This window comes from Aotus nancymaae, unplaced genomic scaffold (assembly GCF_030222135.1).
Source record: "Aotus nancymaae isolate 86718 unplaced genomic scaffold, 86718_ANA_hifiasm-v0.15.2.pri h1tg000010l, whole genome shotgun sequence".
Lineage (NCBI taxonomy): Eukaryota > Metazoa > Chordata > Mammalia > Primates > Aotidae > Aotus > Aotus nancymaae.
The window spans coordinates 7,193,911-7,216,569 of NW_026988421.1; the positions used below are offsets into that span (position 1 = coordinate 7,193,911).

General features: G+C 43.0%; 1 protein-coding gene across 1 annotated transcript in view; it reads left to right on the forward strand.

Moving 5' to 3' along the window:
- Positions 1–22,659, forward strand: part of CPXM2 (carboxypeptidase X, M14 family member 2) — a 153,313-nt gene that overhangs the window by 41,659 nt on the left and 88,995 nt on the right. Inside the window, exon 4 of the mRNA XM_012453412.3 lies at positions 7,885–8,024. Coding sequence (XP_012308835.2) covers positions 7,885–8,024 — 140 coding nt within the window. The remainder of the gene's footprint in view (positions 1–7,884; positions 8,025–22,659) is intronic.

Sequence of the window (22,659 nt, forward strand, 5' to 3'; positions counted from 1 at the left end):
TGATAACCAAGATGCGCGGCTAGTGTAGACAGTGTGGGTCCCCAGACAAGGGGGGGTTCCCATCAAGGTGGAATGGTGAGGAACGGTATGCGATTTCATCCCCCTACCCAGAATGGCACGCAGTTTAAAATTTATAAATTGATTATTTCTGGAATTTCCCATTTAATATTTTCAGACTGTGGTTGACTTCGGCTAACTGAAACTGTGGAAAGAGAAACCGCAGATAGTGGGGGATGATTATATCTATTAAAGTTAAACATTCTCATGCTCACTGACCTAACACATTCACTCTCATGCCTAAATAGAAATGTGCTCACATGTGCACAAGAAGACATGCATAGATATGTTCATAGCAGCATTATTTATAACCCCCATGTGAAAATAATCCACATGTATAATAAGTTATTTTTATGGACTACAGTGAAATACTATATGACAGTTAAAAGGGCTAAATTATTGCTGCCTGCAATTGTATGGGTGAATCTCCCAGACATAATAACTACTGAGCAGAAGAAGCCAGACACAAAGAGTAGTTACGGTAAGTTTCATTGATATAAAATTTGAAAATAAGAAAACCAACCTGGGGAGAGAGAAGTCAGAGTGGTGGTTATCTCTGGGGGAAGGTCATGTCTGGGAAGGGAGCTTCCGGCATGCTGGTCATGGTCTACATCTTTGTCTGGATGTGGTTATGTGGGTACATGCAGTTTGTAAAAATTGAGCTGCACACTTAGGATTTGCACACATTTCTGTATGTATTTTAAAATTCATGAAAACTTCATGAAAAAGCTGGTCAACTAAAGAAGAGAGGTATCTTTGATTTAGACTTTTAAAAGTGAATGTTAGGCTGGGCACGGTGGCTCACGCCGGTAATCTCAGCACTTTGGGAGGCTGAGGTGGGCAGATCACCTGAGGTCAGGAGTTTGAGACCAGCCTGACCAACACAGTGAAACTTTGTCTCTACTAAAAATACAAAAATTAGCCAGGTATGGTGGCAGACGCCTGTAATCTCAGCTACTTGGGAGGCTGAGACGGGAGAATCACATGAACCTGGGAGACAGAGGTTGCAGGGAGCTGAGATTTTACCACTGCACTCCAGCCTGGGCGACAAGAGCGAAACTCCATCTCAAAAAAAGAAAAAAGTGAATTTTAAGAATAAAAATTAGGTGATAAAGGGGAAGGAGGAGAGGCAGCGAGAAGTAGAAATAATGATTTCATCACTGCCCATAATAGGGAGTTAATTGTTACTTTCTAAGAAAATACAGAATTAAGTATGTTATGTAAAAGACATAGTTACTAAATCAACCAGTAAAACAGAGGTACAGCTCGTTAGCACTTTCAGAGGAAATATGCACTTAAAGCAAAGAAAACAGATCAATAGATAAAAATAAAACAAAGCCACAGGAAGCAATAAAAATAGAATATCTGAGAAACATGGGTGATTCATTCAGACAAAGAACATCTGTCAATGGGCTAAATGGACCTAACTCACCTATTAATAGAAGAAAACTGAAATTGTACCATCAAGCAAATTTAAACACAGGTCACAGCAGGCACGTACTGAACACAAAGGGAATCACACTTGTGCCCCCAGTGGCTTCTGTGTATTGACTGTGTTTTCTGTACCAGGCATTACACAAAATGCTTTGTAACCATGACAATGGTATCATCACGTATTTTATTTCTATCCCTGTTTTATAGAGCAACTGACTTAATTGGGGGTATTTAAATAATGATCTGTAGAATGAGGACTTGAATTTGGCCTGTATAGGTTTCTGAAGGCCATTCTGCGCTGTGCTGCCTTCTTGGGGTACACAGGAGGATACGTACAATCTTTATGGGGTCCCTGATAAGTGAATTAATAATTGTTTATTTTGAAAATTAAACTTGTTCCATAGATATACAATTTTAATGGCTGAAGCATTTCCCAGATTGTAGTTAAATTGAATTAGAATGTTGACATGAAAACATTTTCTTGTTTCTTTTTCAGTTAGTATATTCCTTCCTCTTTTCTTCTTTTAAATAGTTAATAAATGGTTTATGATGTACTGAATAGATTTTATTTTTAAATATTTTTAATATTAAATTGTAGATGTTTACTATTTTCTTTGGCTAATGCAAGGAAATAGTTAAGAAATTGGTTTTGGTTTTAAAAATTGCTTCAAAAACATGAATACAGTGTTTCTGTGTAGCCTGCTTTACTGATGGTTAAGGTTGGAATTGGGACAAGGTGCATTGCCAGTTTGCAGAAGGACCAGCTGATTGCCCCTGGAAAGTTTTATAGGTTTATCACAGTGGTTTATTACAGAGGTTTATTGAAGGCAGACATTCAGACCATGTGATGGCTGTTTTATTGCAGATTACTCGTCAGATGTCACATCTAACATTTTTAGATAACCTTCCCCTGAAAAGGCATTAGCTTGCTGCTAATCTGTAGTTTCAACCATTGCTTCTAAATTTTTTTCCCAAAAAATTTAAAAATAACTATCTCTTCATTCTGTTTCTGTCCGAATAGCCTTGGGATACGTCTGTAGAGAGACAGCTGTAAGTCAATTATCCTGGAATCACTGAAGAGTTACATTCACTTGGATATGACTTTTTATTTGCATCCAGATGTTTCTGTGTAGAGGCAGCCCATGATTATGAAGTATGTACAGTGCAGATCAGTGACTCACTACAGTAGAATGATTTTGATATTCACTGTTTTCTCTATCAACCAGAAAGCAAAGCACTTTGCATAATACCTAGCATGTAGTCAATGCTCTGTAGATACCTGAAAAATGAAAGAATAAACAGTAGACATTGTATCAGTCACCCTCTATAGATATGTATCCCTTTCCTTTTGCTTTTTAAAATTAAAATTTATTTTACTCAGTTTTATAACAAATGCACCTCACATTTCACCTGGCCCTTGGTGGCACAGCTACTGGAAACTCTTTTTAATTGTCTCTTTGGGAATGGAAATCTTCACTTTTTTTTTTTTTTTTTTTTTTAAGATGGAGTCTTACTCTGTCACCCTGGCTGAAGTGCAGTGGTACTGTCTCAGCTCACTGCAACCTCTGCCTCCCAGGTTCAAGCGATTGCCTCCCAAGATGCTGGGATTACAGGTGTGTGCCACCACACCCGGCTGTTTTTATATTTTTGGTAGAGATGGGGTTTCACCATGTTGGCCAGACTGGTCTCAAACTCCTGACTTCAAGTGATCTACCCACCTTGGCCTCCCAAAGTGCTAGGATTATATATGTGAGCCACCAGGCCTGGCCTGAAATCTTCACTTCTAAATAATATGCACATACTGATCTGTATCGATTTATAAATTTGGACTTTATCTTTTAGATCCCTATTATGGAAGATGAGGCTATCACACATTTTTATTACTCCTTTCCACTCTTCCATCTTTCCAATAAAATTGTAGCTCAATTTTTGGGTAAATCAGCATCTAAGGTTTTCATTACTATGACTGTGAAAACATTGCTTCCTACTTACTGAGCCAAGAAATACTTTAATTTTGAGTCAGGAAATATTTATTTTATATCATTTTGTAACAACCTTTTCTTTTCCTAGACCTGCTTGTACTTTTAAGAACATCTTTTCCCCACACCCTGCAATAGGTCTGGATCTGTAAAAACAAACAAACAAAACACTTTCTATATCATTTTTTAGGCAGCCACATCTGTTCAGTGGTTTTTAGTCCTGTTTCGTGGTTTATGTTTCTGTTAGACACTCCTTCAGAGGCCGTTTCACTTGCTGCTTTCTGAATGTGCTACTCTCTGGGTCTCCTACGTGACTACTGTCTTGGGTCTTCTTCACCATCATTCTGAGAATTCTCTCCTATGTTGGAACCCTTGATTTCTGGATCCGATATATTCCTCTCCGTAGTGTTCTGCCTCATTTTTGTGGAGTGCATCCTCTGGTACAGTGTCCCACAGACCAGTACCAATCTGTGGCCGGTTAGGAAAAGGGCTTGCACAGCAAGAAATGAGTGGCAGGCCAGAGAGTGAAGCTTCACCTGTATTCACAGCCACTCCCCATTGCTTGTGTTATGGCCTGAGCTCCACCTCCTATAAGATCAGCAGTGGCATTAGAGTCTCAAAGGAGCGCAAACACCCTATCGTGAACTGTGCAGGTGGGGATCTGGGTTGCACGCTCCATATGAGAATCTAATGCCTGATGATCCGTCACTGTCTCCCATCACCTCCAGATGAAAATGTCTAGGTGCAGGAAAACAAGCTCAGGCTCCTATTGATTCTACATTATGGCAAGTTGTATAACTTTATTGTATTGTATATTACAATGTACTAACAGTAGAAATAAAGTGCACAATACGTATAATATATTTAAATGATCCCAAAACCATCCCCTACCCCCAGTTGGTGGAAAAATTGTCTTCCATGAAACTGGTCCCTGATGCCAAAAAGGTTGGGAACTGCTGATTTAGTAGTTTCATGGAAATGGTGTATGAAGAATAAATTTTTTAAGAACCTGTCAATTTGAAAATGTCTTTTTTTGCCATCGTGATTGATAGTTTGGCTAAGTGTAAAAATTCTAGGATGAAAGATCTTTCTCTTTAGAACTTTGAAGGCACTGTCCCTCCGTCCTTCTAGCTTCAGATGCTGCTATTGAGAATTCTGGTGTCATTCTTATTCCTCTTTCTTTCTTCGTTTGTGTTCATTTTACTGCTTGTTTCCTCATTGGAAACTTTCAGAATCTCTTCTTTATTTCTGATGTTTTGAAGTTTCAAAATGATGTGCCTTGGTGTATTTGTTTATTACATATACTAGTTTCCTCATGTTTTGGAGACTTAACTGGGAAAGTATAGTTTTTATTTGGTAGTTTTTTTCCCCCTAAATTCTTCTGGATTTCTTCCTCTGCTTTTCTTATTTTTCTTCTATTGTCTATTTTTGTGTTCTGTTTCACTTTTTGTGAGATTTCTTTAACTTTATCTTTTTAGCCTTTCTGTTTTAAAAATAGAAGTCCTTTCTATTTTGAAAGTTGCTGACATTTAAAAAATTTCAACTTTCACATTTTTAATTTCCAAGAGCTCTTTCTTATTTAGTGATTTTTCCTTTTTTAGAGTATCCTGTTCTTGTTTCATGAAATCAAGACCTTTCTAGACATCTCAATTCTAAATTTTTAGTCTTTTTTCTGCTCTCTATTATGGTTTGCATTTCTTTTTTTTCTGTTCATACAAGCCTGGCTGCATGGTGGTCTATAGCTGGTTGGGGGAAGGAGCTGGGCATCTCACTCTTTAGTGTGCTGATACCCCCAGAGGTTACTGTTTTTATTCATCATGGCACCCCTGCTCTTCTCTGTGCCTGGTGTCTCCAATCCAGAGTCTCTACAGTTTGCTTTCTTTTTAGAGAAATATTTCAGGTCCTCTGTGGAGTGGGGGTGGAGATATGGGGGACTAATTTTGTTGTTGTTTTGAGACTGAGTCTTGCTCTGTCACCCAGGCTGCAGTGCAGTGGTGCAGTCGTGGCTCACTGCAGCCTCTCCCCGCCTGGTTCAAGTTATTCTCCTGTCTCGACCTCCTGAGTAGCTGGGATTACAGATGTGAGCCACTGTGTCCAGCCTAATTGTTTTTTTGATACACATTTCAAAGCAATTACTTGTTGAGTCCTGCCTCACCCTCACCTTTCAAAGATATCTTGAACCCGGGTTCTTGGCCTTTCTAAGGTTCTGAGTGGCTTGCTTCTCATTGTGTGGTTTTGATGTTTGCACTTCCTTCTCTTGCCGAGTCATTCAGGATTCCTCCATCTGATTCTGTCTTCATATATTGTAATTTAGAACTTTCATATGTCTTCTGGTTTTATAAGAGATCAAAGTTGTATTTCTGTATCTTGCTTTGTTTGGGGTTGACTTTTGAGGGAAGAACACAGAAAAACTAATGTGTTTATCCCTTCATCTTGAAACAAAAAAACCCTATTAGATTGATCTTAGACTGTATCAGGTTTTCTCTTTGCTATAGAGTTGATGATTCCCATATTTATCTTAAGCAAAATTGAGTCTGTTAGGTGCGTTGGTGTGCTTTCTTTAAGTTAAAAAAATGCACATAATTTAATTTCCTTGAGAAAATTACATGAATTCTCAGTTTTTTTGGTACTGTAGTAGAAAGATTGATTCCATGTTAGTGACGTTTTCAAGACTAGCTTACCCTTTAAAGAATAAAACCTTTTATTTCACCAACTTTTAATTGAAATTTCTCCAGAATTTGTCAGTGATTTCCCTACATTATTAAAGAGAAAGAGATGAATGCATTCTTCTCATGGTTTCTTAGAGGCATCATATGAGTATCGTTTATTGCATGATGGTATAATTTTGTAACATCTCTGGGGCTGGTACCTTCTCTTTCACTGAATTCTACCAGACACTTGCTTTTTAAATTCATAATCGATTTTGCAGAGGTGGCTGTCACTTCCCAATGAGTCATCTTTGGGAAGGGCTCTCCATTCCCCTGACACTCTGCTACATTTAATTGACTGTCCAGTGTGCTCAGAAAGAACTGAGATTGGCAGCAGAAGCAAAATATTCAGGCTGGCAAAACCAGGAGCCTTAAATTTAATTTCAAATCCTGGTCAGTAGACTTTGATGGACAGTTCTTCTAGTTTCCGTGATTCTATAGGGTACATGTCTCAGGCTATGTGGCAGTTCTATTCTTATCTGCTAAGCCTTAGATGTCTAACACTGTGCTGTGGTTTTGTCCTGATACAACGCTAATGTTAGCTGGTGCAGTGATGGATAGAGTTTTGCTTAGTGGAATCCTTGGCCAAGTTGTTCACTCCTATAGCTGGACTCTTAATTTCTCCTTTCTACTGCCCATTAAAAGTAAGTCTGTCCCCAGAATTTGAGCTGAAAGTGCTCAGAGATAGGGAAGATGGGCTGGCTGATCATTTTTATCATTCAGAATTTTTTTTTAATCTGATGATAAGAAACTGCTTTGTGAAATAGCCATGGAAAAATAGGGTTAATGCAGAATGGGTCTTAGTAAATGAGGATGCTTCACTTGGTTCAAATGTCCTTTTTGGGAGGCAGGGATTCAGAAAATTATCTCTACACATGGTGATAATATATAGAAAATTCCAGAGCAAAAACTTTACCTATCTTGGATATTCAGGCATGATGGTGCAAAGCATGGTGGCGTGTGCTTGTAGTCCCAGCTATTCAGAAGGCCGAGGAGGGACGATCACTTAAGCCCAGGAGTTTGAGGCCAGCCCGGGCAACATAGTGAGACTGCATCTCTGAAAAAAAAAAAAGAAGAATTTTGGTAGTAATAGCAACTGATACTGAACACATCAAACGACTTAAATACTAACAAACGTTCACTGGATCATCTTACCCTTCAACACCGGGTTCAAGTATCACCCTGGTCTTGGGGCTTGCTTTCTCTCTACGGTTTGCCCCACACTAAGTTAGTGATTCTGTCCTTAAACGCTCCCGCAGCGGTTTGCTCATATTCCCGAAATAGCACAGGCCCCACTGAGTTCTAATTCATCTATTTTCACATCTTTCTTCCTGCCTGGATGGCGAGGTTCGGGGAGGGAACGATTCACCTTTGCGTCCCCAGCACCTGGCGTGCGTGGGCTGCTGTGTGGGAGATGGTTTATGTGTGCTAGATGAATGAGTAGTAGGAGGACTCGTTAAGTTTCATCTTTCACACTGGGCAAAAAGAGGACATGGTATATTGAAATATTTTCAACTTGTGGATACTAAGTAACTCCCTTTTATCATTTAGAATAAGGAGTTCAGGGCACTATTATTTTTTGCTTTAACACCTTTCTCATTTTATCTCCTTTCCCCCCTCCTTTCCTCTCAGTCTCAGGAAAAGATGTGCCTTAATTTTCTTCAATTAAGAGTCTTTTTGAAGAACACCGCTTTCTTTCTTTCTAGGCGGGCATTAATGAAAATGATTTTTATGATGGAGCATGGTGCGCAGGAAGGAATGACCTCCACCAGTGGATTGAAGTGGACGCCCGGCGCCTGACCAGATTCACCGGTGTCATCACTCAGGGGAGGAACTCCCTCTGGCTGTGAGTGTACTTGGACATGTGCTTTCTGGACTCTGTTTTGGATCTAGCTTTTGAGGGTCTGGACTGACACAGGGAAGTTGCAGAGAGGTGTTTGGTGATGGGCAGTAGAAGGGAAGAAAGTAGAAATATGAACAGGAGGCTGGGCTCACTGTCGACATAGATTTCCCCGGAAGGAAGGTGCATCTCAGAACTATACCCTCCTCCTGTGCAGGAATGGAGAGAGAGATCTGCCTGGCAGTTAGAGCAGAGACGAACTCAGTGAAATCCAGGCAGTTTAGGCAGGTGTCTGCTGTCTTGGCTTTGGGACGAGATATTGGTGTGCTGACTGGTGGCCAGGGCGCAGTTCAAGGCAGGACCTCTGGACAAGCGGTGAGCACATGGTTCTGGATAAGACAGCTGAGATTGTCCAGATCCTGGGAAGAAGGACTGGAAGTCTAGGTTCCTAAATGGAGGACCACCAGAGAAGTAGTGGAAGTCAAGGATGACACAGCTTGAGACCTGAGACTGAAAAGGGGTCCTATTTCTCAGAATTTCACTCAGGGCTGAGGCTGGGACAGTGACAAGTGTGACCTGATGGTAATCTCAAGAGAGAGGAGCTGCAGCCACTGCAAACCCTCGGTCTCATGACATATGCATACAGTGGAACGCATTGTTCAGCCTAAAAGAGGAAGGCATGCTGCCACATGCTACACGTGGGTACAGCTTGGAGACATTCTGCTGAGTGCGATACGCCAGTCACAAAAGACAAGCACTGCATGATTCCACTTTCATGATGACCTAGAGCAGTCAGATCTATAGAGGCAGAAAGGAGAATGGCGTTGCCAGGGCTAGGGGGAAGGGGGAATTGGGAGTTAGTGTTGAAGAGGTACAGAGGTTCAGTATGGGTTGGTGGAAAGTTCTGGAGATAGATGCTTGCCAATCACTATGAATGTACTTAATGCCACAAAGCTGTACAGTTAAAGATGGTGAAAATGATAAATTTTATGTTATGTTTGTTTTAACAACAAGCAAGCAAAAACGTATGAAGAAAATCACCCTGTCGACCTCGGCTCAGGGCTGGTTGTGGAGATGGAGGCAGAGCTGCATCCATTAGGGATGTCATGTGGCTCCAGCCATGTGGGTAGCGGTCGTGCGGAGCTCGGGAGTTTTGTGGAGTGGAGGGGCACAGTAGGGTCAGCAGGACCTCAGGTGCTTTCCGAACTTATACAAGAAATCTTTAAGTGCTTCTTACATCTGTCTACATTGAGAAGCCAAGATCACAAATGCCCCATGCTTGGACGTTGGGAAACTGATTGTGGTCTTTGCAAGCTCAGATCCCTCCTGTCTGCAGTCCTCCCCTGCCCTCCCATCAATACTGCTCTCAGATCTCATGTCTTGGCATCTCTCAGTATTTACTAATTACTTGTTGGCAATCAAATGAAATCAGAGTTTAATTTCCTGACTAGATTAGTTTTAATTTCTGGAAGGTCAACATTAATAAATAAAGTGGGATAAGTGGGATGAACCTGGAATCTGTGCTCACGTTTAACCACCTGCTGTTGTCCCTGCAAAGGGGACTTTCTTACACAGTGACAATTGTCAGGCAGTGACTCATCATCTATTTTACTCTGAATATTTTTTTACTGTAAAGACAATATTATAATATCCAGCAAAATTTTAAAACATTATGCATGATTCCATGGTCTTTATGCTAATAGATTTTTCCCCCATATTGCAATCATGTTAGATATCCAGTTATGTTATTTTTAACTTAAAGACATATCAGTAACATTATGCTGTTACTCAGGCTTTGTAATAATCATTTTTAATGGCCTGTAATTTACTTAGCCACACCTCTATCACTGTCCCAATTTTCTATTATTGCATATCATGTTGTGAGAAAGCATTTTCGTATTTTTCTTCATTTGAATTCTTTTCTTTGACAACATTTTCAGAGCTCGAATAATTTGTGCATTTTGACAACAGTTGGTTATGCATTTATGCCATTTTGTGCATCACATTTCTTTTGCCTTGCTTTTCAGTAGCGTTTGTGTATGTGTATGCTGATTTTTGCTCTGTGGTCTGCATTTTGCTCTTAGCAGTAGCTTATTACCATGACAATTGTTTTCACTGTTGATATTCTGAAAGGCAAGAATTTATGGGGGCAGTTGGATTGCTCAAGAAAAAACGAAAACTGAAAACAAAAGACTGGTTTGAGATTATCCACAGGGATTTTTGCCTTAATGCTTGCATGTTAAGCCGTCTGGCTGCTGTCCTTAGAGACCCAGCAGTCGGGTTATTATTGGATTAGAAAACAAGCGAAACGTAGGTATAAAGCTCACATTCCGTTTCAACTAGAAACATAAGAAGGCTTGGGGTAAGCAAGGAATTGCAGTAGAACAGTATCTTTCCTTGGCTCAAACAGTACAGGAACTTCTCAGAGGGAAGGCAAGGGGTAGAATTACTTTAAGAGTTATTTTTTTTAAATGTATTTCAAGCTACACTATTCTCCAGGGACAGTGAAAAAAAACGGATGAGTTTTGGTTTGTCTTACCTCTTGGAATAGTACTGTCTCCGAGGACTGAAGAGGAAATGGGATGAGGATACATCTTGGTGTCTGAGCCTTTTTCTATCTCAGTATGTCCAGAAAACATGTCAAAAATGAATATCATTAAACAGTAACAGTAAAGAAGGCGGTAGTCATCTCCCTTTCTCTCTTGCCGTGACCCATCCCCACACTGCTCGCAGTACAGATGGCTATGGTACCGTTTTTAATATTTCCGTTGATTGGTTTTCATATGTCTTCCCACTAGCCTGTGATTCCCTTGAGGGCGGAGCCATGTCTTGGCAGTCTTTATTCCTGGGACCTTACCAGGACCAGGCATCTATTAGATGCACAGGAAATAACTCTTTTAATGAATGAGTATCATTGTGAAGTAAAAAGTCAACAAAGACTCATTCACATGGACTGATAATGAGTTAATTAATCGATGATGATACACGAACGAGCATTTATTTATATTATACATGTAAGAGGGGTGTGTGGAGGGGTTCGGGAAGAGAAGGTTGAGAAGCCACAGGTATCTGGAGCTGAACGGCTCCCGTAGAGCAGGCACTGTGTCAGGGCTTTCGGCCCTTGCTGGTTCTGAGATTTCTCTTCTCTGACCCTCAGTTTCCTTTTCTCTAAAAATGGGATAACTACTCTCTATCTCAAAAAGGTGTAGTGAGGGTAAATGAAATTCTGATGTTTTAAGTGACCCAGTACATAATAAGTACACAGTAAGTGGTAGCTCTTCCTGCCACACGTCTTTGGGTTTATCTGTAACTGTGGTTTTCAAGCTTTATTATGAAGGATAGATTCTTCTCTCAAAATCTTTCTTAGAAATATTTAGAAAATATAGACAGAGGAAGCTGCTTTGCATGAATCTGAGGATATGGGGAGAGTCGCCTGCCTTGCCTTCCCGTTTCCCCCTCACAGGGACACCCCTGGAGGACAAATTGGTGGAGGTTTCTGTGTGTAGGAGGCTAGTAAATAGCTCGAGGGTGGTCTGTGCAGGTTATCATCCTGCACACTGCCTCAGTGCCCATTCCTACTTCCCAGGTCCTGCAGGATCACAGGCAGAAGTGGAATTTACACCAAGACAAGCCGTGGCACAGTTGGAATTTGAGTTTGAGTTTTCTGCTGGGCACGGTGGCTCATGCCTGTAATCCCAGGATTTGGGGAGGCTGAGGTGGGTGGATCTCCTGAGGTCAGGAATTCGAGACTAGCCTGGCCAACATAGTGAAACCCCATCTCTACTAAAAATACAAAAAATTAGCTGGGTGTGGTGGCAGATGCCTGTAATCCCAGCTACCAGGGAGACTGAGGCAGGAGATTTGAACCCGGGAGGCAGAGACTGCAGTCAACTGGGATTGTGCCATTGCACCACTTGACCCGGGTGATAAGAGCGAAACTCCATCTAAAAAAAAAAAAAGAGTTTGTGTTTTCTAGTTAAGTGTGCAGGGCACACCCTAGTCTCACAGTGTGTTGCATTTTGGTTGCTAATGTTTTAGAAATGGAAAGGGAGGGACTTGCCAGCCCCATAGATTTTTCCAAATGGATGTTGCTGTTCAGAGTGACTTCTAGCCGGTTGTTAAAATACAGAAGGACTTGACTAACAGTTGGAGTTACAATATACACTTAAGAAATATACTTTTCCTTTACAGGATGTTTATAGTCGGATTTTATTTTATTTTATTATTAAGATGGAATCTTGCTCTGTTACCCAGACTGGAGTGCAGAGGCGTGATCTTGAGTCACTGCAACCTCCGCCTCCCAGGTTCACCTGATTCTCAGCTTCTGGAGTAGCTGGGATTACAAGCACCTGTCACTGTGCCCAGCTAATTTTTGTATTTTTTGTAGAGACAGGGTTTCACCATGTTGGCCAGGCTGGTCTTGAAATCCTGACCTCAGGTAATCCTCCTGTCTCAGCCTCCCAAAGTGCTGAGATTACAGGCATGAGCCACCATGGCTGGCCCTAGAGTTGGATTTTAAAATGAATATTCATAATCTTATTTCTTTCTGATACTCTCTGGATGTCTATTAATTTATTCCTCTGATGTTTATCAAGTGCTCTACAATAAGCACTGGGATATAAAAGTGAGTAAGAAATGGCCCTGCCTGCAGGGAGCTTTCAGTCTAGTGGAAGAGTCCAATACCTTCCCGGGTCTACTAGACTCAGCAAGGTGCATTCCAACGTGAGATGAGCACAGGGGAGCTGCTGTGAGACCTGGGAGACAGATGGGAGAGACGAAGCGGCGAGGTCGTGAGGCTCAGCCACCGCAGTCCTGACACCAGCTCATAACCAAGTTGATGATAAGTTCTACAATCGCAGTTTTATTAGTTTTCCAAATAATTCATGCTATTTGAAAGTAATATAATAATTTATAAAAATATAAATTATTCAATATCATTAAAACAACCAGATTGTTTATATTTTTCACAATTATAATAATTTATATTTTTCACAATTATAAATTATTCTTCCCCACTGCGTTGTAATTTTGTGAAATGTTGGTATACTAATAAAAAGCAATCTTTTATTTCCCTAATGACAGAAAGTATATTAGATATATGAGTATTAACAGTTATAACCAATGTGATGATTGAAAAGTTAATTATTCTGCTTGAGGTGAATAGATGCTTCTAATGATTTGGAATAAATACAGGCAGTTTGAAATAACCAATTCTTTTCCATTTTAGCTCTTTAATTGACAGAATGATTCTCTGTATCTCTTGAAGTCTGTGCATTTGTCCTTCAAGAGAGGCAGTGATTTGATGAGTGAGTTTGTGAGGTGAGGGCTGAGGAAGGTTAGCTGGTTGGCTGAATTTGTAAGGAGTTAGGCTAATGAGAAGAAGATGGATGGAACTTTGCTGTGAGCCAGGCTCTGTGCCTGAGAACACAAGGACGGGGAGGCTCTGCCCTGAACCCTGAGAAGCTAGCTTTCTGTTTGGCAATGGAAAGTCTCAGCAGGGGTTCCATGTTCAGCTTTTCTTTGGAGGATTCTGATGGTGAAGGAGAGGAGTAGGCAACATGTCAACATCAGAAGGAAGACCAGGACAAGAAAGGGTGAATTTCCCTCCTTGCTTTTTGGGAATCTGGCTGTTCCTCACCTGGGGGAGGATCCAGGTGAAGGAAAAGTTAGTGGCAGGTGGCTGATGGGCAGGTCCCTGAGGGGCTGACACTGGGCCAGGGGCTCACCTGGAAAGGAGGAAGTTCTCCTGTACCCTGAGATAGTAAAGGTAGGAAGCAGTACTGAGGGTGTTCTGAGCCTTCACCCCAAAGGGTTTCACATTCTTGGTGAAGCAGGAGGTAGGGTCCTCTGCAGACAGGTACTGTTCGGGATTTGGGGCTGGAAACTCAGAGAGTGCAAGATCTGCATTGAGAAAAAGGACAGGGACCATCTTCCTCCAGTTGCAGAGAGGGCTTCGTGGGTGCTGGGAGAATGTGGAATTGTCATTGTCCCCTTGGGCACGCTGGGGGGTATGTCCACTAGGAGCGGTGGAGTTGGTGGCAGTTGCAGCTCAAGGAGATCAGGAAGGAGGTCACTGTGGCACTGGTGGCACAGACTGTGTTGGGAGTGAGGGATTGTGAGGCTCAGGGCTGGTGGGGCAGGAATTCGAACTAGAGGGCTGATTCCCTGGAGGTTCAGGGCAGATTCAGGATCCCCTGTGGGAGATGAGGCTTCAGAAGTGGTGGAGGATTGGCAGGGGAAGATAGTGGCCCTATTTGAGGACCCCAGGGGGCAGTGGAGTTGACGACTGGGGTCAGGGTGCAAGGGGCTGAAATGGAGCCAAGGGGAGGTTCCAAAGAAGCAGACTTCTGGGAATCCTGAGGCTTGGGGGCTGGGTGCTCGGCACTGTCCCTGTTCGGGTATCTCTAGGGGACACTGGATTATACATGGGTCAGGAGAGATGAGGAGGCAGCTGAAGTGACAGTGGGGTCTCTAGCAGAAGTGGAAAGGAAGGTAAGAGGGGCAGAGGCAAATACAGAAGCAGCTGGAGGACCTGGCTCCGGGGTGTCGGGGAGCCCGAACCTCCCCAAATACCCTCCTTGGCTGAGCTTCCCATTTCACAGTAAGAAGCGTTCAGCAAGTCCACCCTTTCTATTCCACTGGATCCAGCTTTCTGCTCCCCTGAGGCACCCTCCTGGCCTCTGTGTCCCCTTGTTCCTCCCAGGGGACCTGGGCCCACATGAAAGCAGCCTGCCACAGTGCAGAGAGAAGGCGTGGGGCCAGGCCAGGAGCTCAGAAGCAGAGTGCAAAGGGAGGCCAGCACTTCATAAATCATTCACCCATCTTCTAGGGAGAGAGGGTGTGTGTGTTTTCAGAATGTGTCATGCTGTGTCTCCTCGCTTAAGGGTGAAATGAAATGTTTGGCACCTATGGGGGGCTGGGGAGAGAGAGAGAAATTTCCAACTCCTTTCTAACCTCTTTGAAAACTGTCAGTTTCTGAACCAAAGGGTTTGGCACGAAATAGAAGGGTTTTAATGAAAACATCTCTAAGTTCAAGTAGAAGGCTGGGCGTGCAATCATTTCTGCATTTTATGTTAAATTTCAGCAACACAGGGATAGTTATTTGAAATTAAATAAAGCTTTCACAAGGGGCTGTATGGCTTGGACTTGGTTTTCTGGGTGTTGATGATGAAGGCCTGAGCTCTCAGATGGGCAAATCTCTGAAATGGAAACAATTTTAGAGTTTGTTCCTGGGTTGGAAGCTTCCATCCTGCCTTATTTGAGGGTCCTTGTTCCGCAGCTGTGACTCCCCAGGAAATCCCCCGGATGGTTGCTGGGCACACCCTGCCTTTGCTTCCCTCTGTTTCTTGGTGGGGAGGCCCCTTGCTGTGGGCCCCCTCCCCGATTAGCTCACTAATGCCCCCACCCCTTGAGTCATGTCTTAGTCCGTTGGTATTGCTATAAAGGAATCTCTGAGGCTGGATAATTTATAAAGAAAAGAGGTTTATTTGGCTCACAGTTCTGCAGTTGTGCAAGATGCATGGTGCCCACATCTGCGTCTGGTGAGACCCTCAAGCTGCTCCCACTCATGTTGGAAGGTGAAGGGTAGCTGTCGCGTGCAAAGATCACATGGGGAGAGGGGAGGTGAGAGAGAGGGGAAAGGTGTCAGGCTCCTTTTAACGACCAGCTCTCATGGAAGCTTGGGGGACCTAATAGAGCAAGAACTCACTCAGCATCCCCTGCACCCCCACATAGGGAGGCATTAATCTATTCATGTGGGATCTTCCCTATGGCCCAGACTGCACCTCCAACACAGGATGGGATTTCCACCTGACATTTGGAGAGGTCAAACAGCCAGACAGTAGCAACCCGCAAGGCCCTCTGGAGGCGAGTTCCTACTGAGCATCTGGTGTCACTCCCTCTGCTCATTCACTCCGGCCCAGGAGCCTCCTTTTCATTCCACAAACACACCAGGCCTGCCGCTGCCCTGGGGCCTTTGAGCTTGCCAATCCTTCTGCCTGCAGGCCCAACCCTCCTTGGGCTCAGAGACCTTCTTTGCCCAACTTTTAAGACCCAGCCTCAGTTGCTTCATGTCCTCTCTTGGCTTTGTTTGACCACCTGTCTGTTTGTTCTTGCACTGATGCTGTTCCTGGGGAGCAGGCAGGATGGTTTGCCTTGGAATCTCCAGTGCTGGATTAGAGCCCTGCACAGGGCAGGTCTCTGTGACCAGCCCCTCCTGACCTCGTCTGCTCTGGAGGCTGAACAGCCTTTGCCAAGCCAGAGTCTGCCTAGCATAGGGGGCTTTTCAGTGCAGAAATCACTGGGAGGAAACCCGCTCCAGCACGCCCTACGGGGATGCAGCTCTGCTTCTTTGCTCTCTGTCCCCTGATGACCAGGTCCTCACCGGTGTCAGAGAGTGGCTCAGATTCTGGAGCGACACTGGTATTCCAGACCTACTGAGCTGCATATCCTTTAACCTGTTTCTGAGCCTTTCGGGGCCTCAGTTTCTTCATCTGTAAGATGGAGATGTAATAGTAGCTACCACAGAGGGTTGCTGTGGGGACTGAATGAGTTAATTCACATCAAGCAGTTAAGATTGTCCTTGGCACACAGCGAGTGCCCTGTAGGCGTCTGCTGTTGCTGCTGTTTTGTTGAGTCTTCTTCCCTTTCATGGAGGGTCCTGCTCTCATGCCAGCACCACCCCTACCCCATTCCTCTATCTTCTCTCTGGCCAAGCTGAAATGTGCTCAGACCACATCCTCAGGCCTCTGATGGCCCTCACTTGCTCCGTGTGGTCCTGGCATCATCAACTGGGAGGCAGGTGCCACTGGCCTTGAGTAGGTGGGTGGGCCAGTGGCCATCTTGCCCTTCCTAGTCTCAGTTTCCTGGACTGTGGGAAGAGGAAACGCCTCAGCTTCTCAGCTTGCTGAATGTTGTGAGATGCCCTGTGGAAAGCCGTGAGCACAGTCTGGATACATAACAGAGACACAATAAGTTGAAGCTTTTCTCATTTACCAGGTGGCCTCATCTCACTTCTGCCTACCTCTCAGTACCCCCAAACCCCATCTCCCTTTTCATCCCTAGCTGGGACCTCCAGCACCCCCAGTGCCTCCAGAGGGCACCCAGGAAAGGCTTGGCAACTGAATCATGTTGCAGCTAAGAAGTAGCATCTAACATTTTATGAAAATACTCCTGTAACACATCTGTATTTTGTTGGCATAAATTTGGTTGGCAGGAACTTTTTAAAAATAAAAGCACGTGGGTTCCCTATACCAGGGCTGTGGGGCACTTTGCCTGTGTCACCTCCTGTGCTGTTCACCATAACCCTGCCCAAGTAGGTTCCTTTCTTCTCTCATTGTATGGACAAGAAAACAGGTTTAGAAACCCTGAGTAACACGGCTTAGCCTTCTGTCTTAATCTGTTCATGATGCAATAACAAAAATACCTTAGACTGGGAAACTTACAAATAATAGAAACTTATTTCTCACAGTTCTGGAGGCTGGGAAGTCCAAGACCAAAGTGCTGGCAGGTTCCGTGTCTTTTGAGGGCTCCTCTCTGTTTCCAAGATGGTGCCTTGTTGCTGCATCCTCCGGAGGGAATCAATTCTGTGTCCTCCTCCCATGGCGGAAAGGGTGGAAAAGCAAAAGACACTCAGGTGCTTGTGTCACCCTCTTTTATAAGAGTGCTTATCTGTTCACATGGGCTCTGCTCTTCCCCAAAGGCCCCACCTCTTAATACCATCACACTAGAGATTTGGTTCCAACATGTGAATTTTGGAGGGACATGCACTCAAGCACAGGACCCTCTTTGCCTCATGGTAAAATCCTGTCCTTTCTGCCCCCTCCTTCCTGTCCAGCGTATATCCTTCTGCACAACACTATCGCTCAAGGCTTTCTCCTGTGTTGTGAGGCTCGTGCAAGTGTAGACATCTCCACGGGCCCTGAACTTGTGTGTGCTTCACCTGAGCGCTTCTGAGTTGGGGCTGGGGCTGCTGCATGGCTCCCCTAGGGCTGACTTACCCATCAGATGCAGGAGATGCAGTGCCTGGGACCCCATGACCTTTAGGGGCCCACAAAAGCATTTAATTTCTTTTAAAATCAAAAGAAGAACCCAAATTTCTAGGTTGAAGAAAACATACTAATATGTAATATTAATATATTCATCTTTGTACAACCATAGTCATAAACTATGATTAAAAAAACTTTTCTTTTTGGAGGAAGGGGCCCATGGTTGGCAAAATAATCACACCACAGCCCTGCATGCCCTCCCCCTGCCCCTGCCTCCACATCCACATCCACCCACAGGATGTCAATATCTTAATCCTTGGAACCTGTGAATATAGTTGGTTACATGGCAAAGAATTAAGTATGCAGATGAAATTAAGGCTGTGAATTGCCTGACCTTAGGGTAGAAAGATTTTCCTGGCTGATCTGGGCAGGCCCAATGTAATCACTAAGGTTCTTAAATATGGAAGAAGGAGGCAGGAGGAAAAGCCAGAGGTATGGCAACTTGAGAAGGACTTGGCTATGGTTGGCTTTGAAGATAGAGGAGAAGACCTGCAGCAAAGCAGGGTTGGCCTGTAGGCATCAGAAAAGGCAAGGACAGGGACTCTCCTTAGGGCCCACAGAAGGAATGCCCTGATTTTAAGACTTCTGACCTACAGAACTACAAGAGAATAAATTTCTGGTTTAAACCACTAAGTTTGTGGCAGCAGTAGTAAACTATGGTGCCCACAAAGGCAAAGTGTCGAGGGCACATGAAAGTCCTGAAGTGGCTTGACGAGTGGCCCTCACGCCTGGTTCTCCAATGCTCCATCATGGGTGCTGGAGCTCCCCACTACAGGCAGTGCCTGCTGAGCCCTGGACAGAGGCAGGGCTGACCCACTCCTCTCTCTTCTTTAGGATTCTTATGAGCTCTTTCTTGGGTTTCTCTTTTCCTAGTCCCTCAAGCAATTATTCCAGATTTGGGGGGCTTTCAGTACCTTTGTGCTTTGAGTTCTCTGCGCTGGGGCTGTTTAGGAGCTGCTTTACCCTATAGCCATTTATTGTCGCCTGGCCCCCAAAGTGGCATTTCCCCAGCTCTCTCCCTGATAGACATTTTTACTGGAGGTAATGGAAAATAGATAATATTTCTAAGTTTACAGCATTTCCTCCTGTGGTCTGAATTCTCAAAAAGCCATGGTAACCAGTCCACAGTGAAAAATCCAGTAAATCAACAGTTCACACAGTGTCCCACATTTGGCTGTACTGAGAATGTGGCAGAGCCATTTAACTGCATGATTAGAGTTCCAGCAAAGAGAGAGAGAGAGAGACAGAGAGAGAGAGAAAGAGAGAGAGAGAGGAGTGCACACGTGCACACATGTTCTGAGTGCTGTGTGCACCCATGCTTATTGTAGATATAAGATAAAATTTTCTTTATTTTTTTTACATATTTTTCCCAGAAGCTGCAAAAGGCAAGCCCAGACCTCTCAGGATCAGCAGTCCTGCCTAAAGTTATAATTTGGCCATGGGTAAGATTCAAGCCCGCTAGGCTGCTGGAATGCAGCTGTCAGGAGGTGATGGACAGGAAGAGGAGGCAGCCAGCTTCTTCATGGTTCCAGCAGAGAATTGGCCTAAAAAATGAGGAAAGCTTTCGGGAGTCTTTGCTCTGAGTGGAAAGGGATTTTATAGTGCTTTCCCTACTTGTGTGTAGAGGTGGGCAACAGCCAGTGCCATGCACAAATGAAGGTTGGGGACTATTAGCGCTCCTCTTGTGTGACTAACTCTGCCCACTTGCCACATCTGGTGGTGTTTGCTGTAGCTAATGATGGCTGCCTGCACAGATTTGGGGAGTTGGAGGGAGAAGGCCTAACCTGCAAGGTGATTGCTGTGAAACTCCGGTGTGGTAGACCTCCACTGAGGTAGCTCCTCAATCTTAATTTACATCCCTCCAAATTTTCCTATGACTGGGATTTGAGCTACTCACATTTTCCCCAATTATTTCCTTTCTTGTCACTTTGCTTATGGCACCTTTTACCAAAATTTTGAATTTCTATGTGGTTGACATCATCAGTCTCTTAAGATGTATATCATACTTAGAAAGCTCTTATTCCTTCTAAACAAATAAATAATTTCCCTTATATTTTCTTCTAGTACATTTATTGTTTCAATTTTTACATTGACATCTTTGAACCATCTGGAATTTATTTTGGTGTATGGTATGTGTAACATATCAGGCTCTTTTTTTTTTTTTTTTCTCAAATGGCTATCAGGAAATCTCAACATCATTGTATGATACATATTTTCTCCAACCAAAATGCCACCCACAGGATACTGTACATTCCTGTATATTGTACGGGTTTACTTTTGGGTTCTTTATTCTGTCCAATTGTTCTGTGTTTTTTTGCCAGAACTACATGGCTGTGGTTATGATAGTGTGTATTGCTTTACTATCCCATAGACTTAGTTCTTCCTCCTTATTAATCTTTTTGGAGTTTTTCTGGCTATTCTTGCTATATTCTTTTTCATACAAACTTTTCAATAAGGTCCAAATTTTCTCCAGGAAAAATTTCTATTGATCTTTTAGGGGATTGCCTTAAACTTGAGGGATTGAGGGAGAATTGGTATTTCTGAGATCATTGTCTTTCTAAAGACATGGAGTTGGCTTTTCCATTTGTTCAGATATTTCTTTTTACTCCTGGTACTGTTTGTGTTTAATTTTTTTTTTTTTTTTGGTGGTGGGGGAGTTGGATGTGGTAGCTCATGCCTGAAATCCCAACACTTTAGGAGGCCAAGGTGGTAGAAGGAGACTCTGTTTCAAAAAAAAAAAAATTTTTTTTCCACGTAGATCATACACATTTCTCTGTTCATTGCATATTCAGTTTTGTAAGACACTGACAAACCATTTCCTTGGGTGGCTGTTTGCTTTATCTTTCCACCAGCAATGTCTGAGTGATCCAGTTTCTGTGCATCCTCATCAGCATTTGATCTTGTCACTGTTTTCTAACTATTCTGAGGTATGTAGTGATATCTCATCGCCATCTAATTTGCACTTCTTTACTAGCTAGTGATATTGAATGTCTTTTCATGTGCTTATATGCCAACTAGATACCCTTTTTAGTAAAATGTTTCTTCCTGTCTTTTGCCCATGTTCTAGTTGCATTGTTTGTATTTTCACTCTTGAGAGGTCTTTATCTAGCAGATTTTTGATATATGCCTTTTGTTGGATATATTGTTTGTAAATATTTTCTCCCAGACTATGGGTTGTCTTTCTATCTTCTTCAGGTTGACTTCACATCAACTTTGTAGAGCGAAAGTTTTAAATTTCAACCAAGTTTAATTTCCTGCTTTTATGAATTATGCTTTTGGTGTCAAGTTTAAGAATTTCTTTTATAAAGCTCTAGATCTTAAAAATCTTTCTTTTATCTTCTAAAAGTTGTATTGTTTTGTGTTTTATATTTAATGCTACAATCCATTTTGAGTTAATTTTTATATAAAAGGTGAGATTTAGGTCAAGGCTTCTGTATTAGTTCATTTTCATACTGCTGATAAAGACACACCAGATCCAAGGTGGCTGATCACTAGCAGCTCGGGCTCGTAATTCCCAGTGAAAGCACAGAGAATGAGAGGACGCCACACTTTCAGACGAATATTTGTTGCTCACGGACTAGGAGATTCCCAGCAGAGGAGCCCCACGGGTCGCCAGGGCGACTCTTGTGGCCGGCGTGGCGGTTTTGCTGGCGCCTTAGCGCGCCAGTTCTTGGTGCAGAGTCCAGAGATTCCCGGGCAGAAAAGCACCATCAATCTTAACACCGCTATTTTGGCTGGCACAGTGGATTGCTCAGATTTCGGTGCTGGGAATCAACAAGTTGGACGTCAGCTCAGAGACCTAGTTAGAAAGTCGGTGATTACAAAGACGACAGACAGATAAATATATAATGAAGGGAAGAAACCAACCTAAAAAGGCAGAGAATACTCAAAATCAGAATGCCTCTCCCTCTACAGGGGATTGCAATTCCTCATCAGTAATGGAACAAGGCTTAATAGATTATGAGTGTGTTCCAATAACAGAAGCAGGTTTCAAAACGTGGGTGATAAGAAACTTCTGTGAATTAAAAGAACTTGTTCTAACCCAATGCAAAGAAACTAAGAACCTGGAAAAAAGGTTTGACGAAATGTTAATGAGAATGGACAATTTAGAGAAGAATATAAGTGAATGGATGGAGCTGAAAAACACAACACGAGAACTTTGCGAAGCATGCACAAGTTTAAACAGTCGAATTGATCAAGCAGAAGAAAGGATATCAGAAGTCGAGGACCAGCTCAGTGAAATGAAACAAGAAGATAAGAATGGAGAAAAAAGGATGAAAAGGAATGAGCAAAGTCTCCAGGAAATATGGGACTATGTGAAAAGACCTAATTTACGTTTGATAGGTGTACCTGAATGTGACGAAGAGAATGAATCCAAGTTGGAAAATACTCTTCAGGATATCATTCAGGAAAACTTTCCCAACCTAGCAAGGCAGGGTAATATTCAACTCCAGGTAATACAGAGAACACCACAAAGATATTCTTCAAGAAGACCAACCCCAAGGCACATAATTGCCAGATTTATTAGGGTTGAAATGAAGGAGAAAATACTAAGGGCAGCCAGAGAGAAAGGTCAGGTTACCCACAAAGGGAAA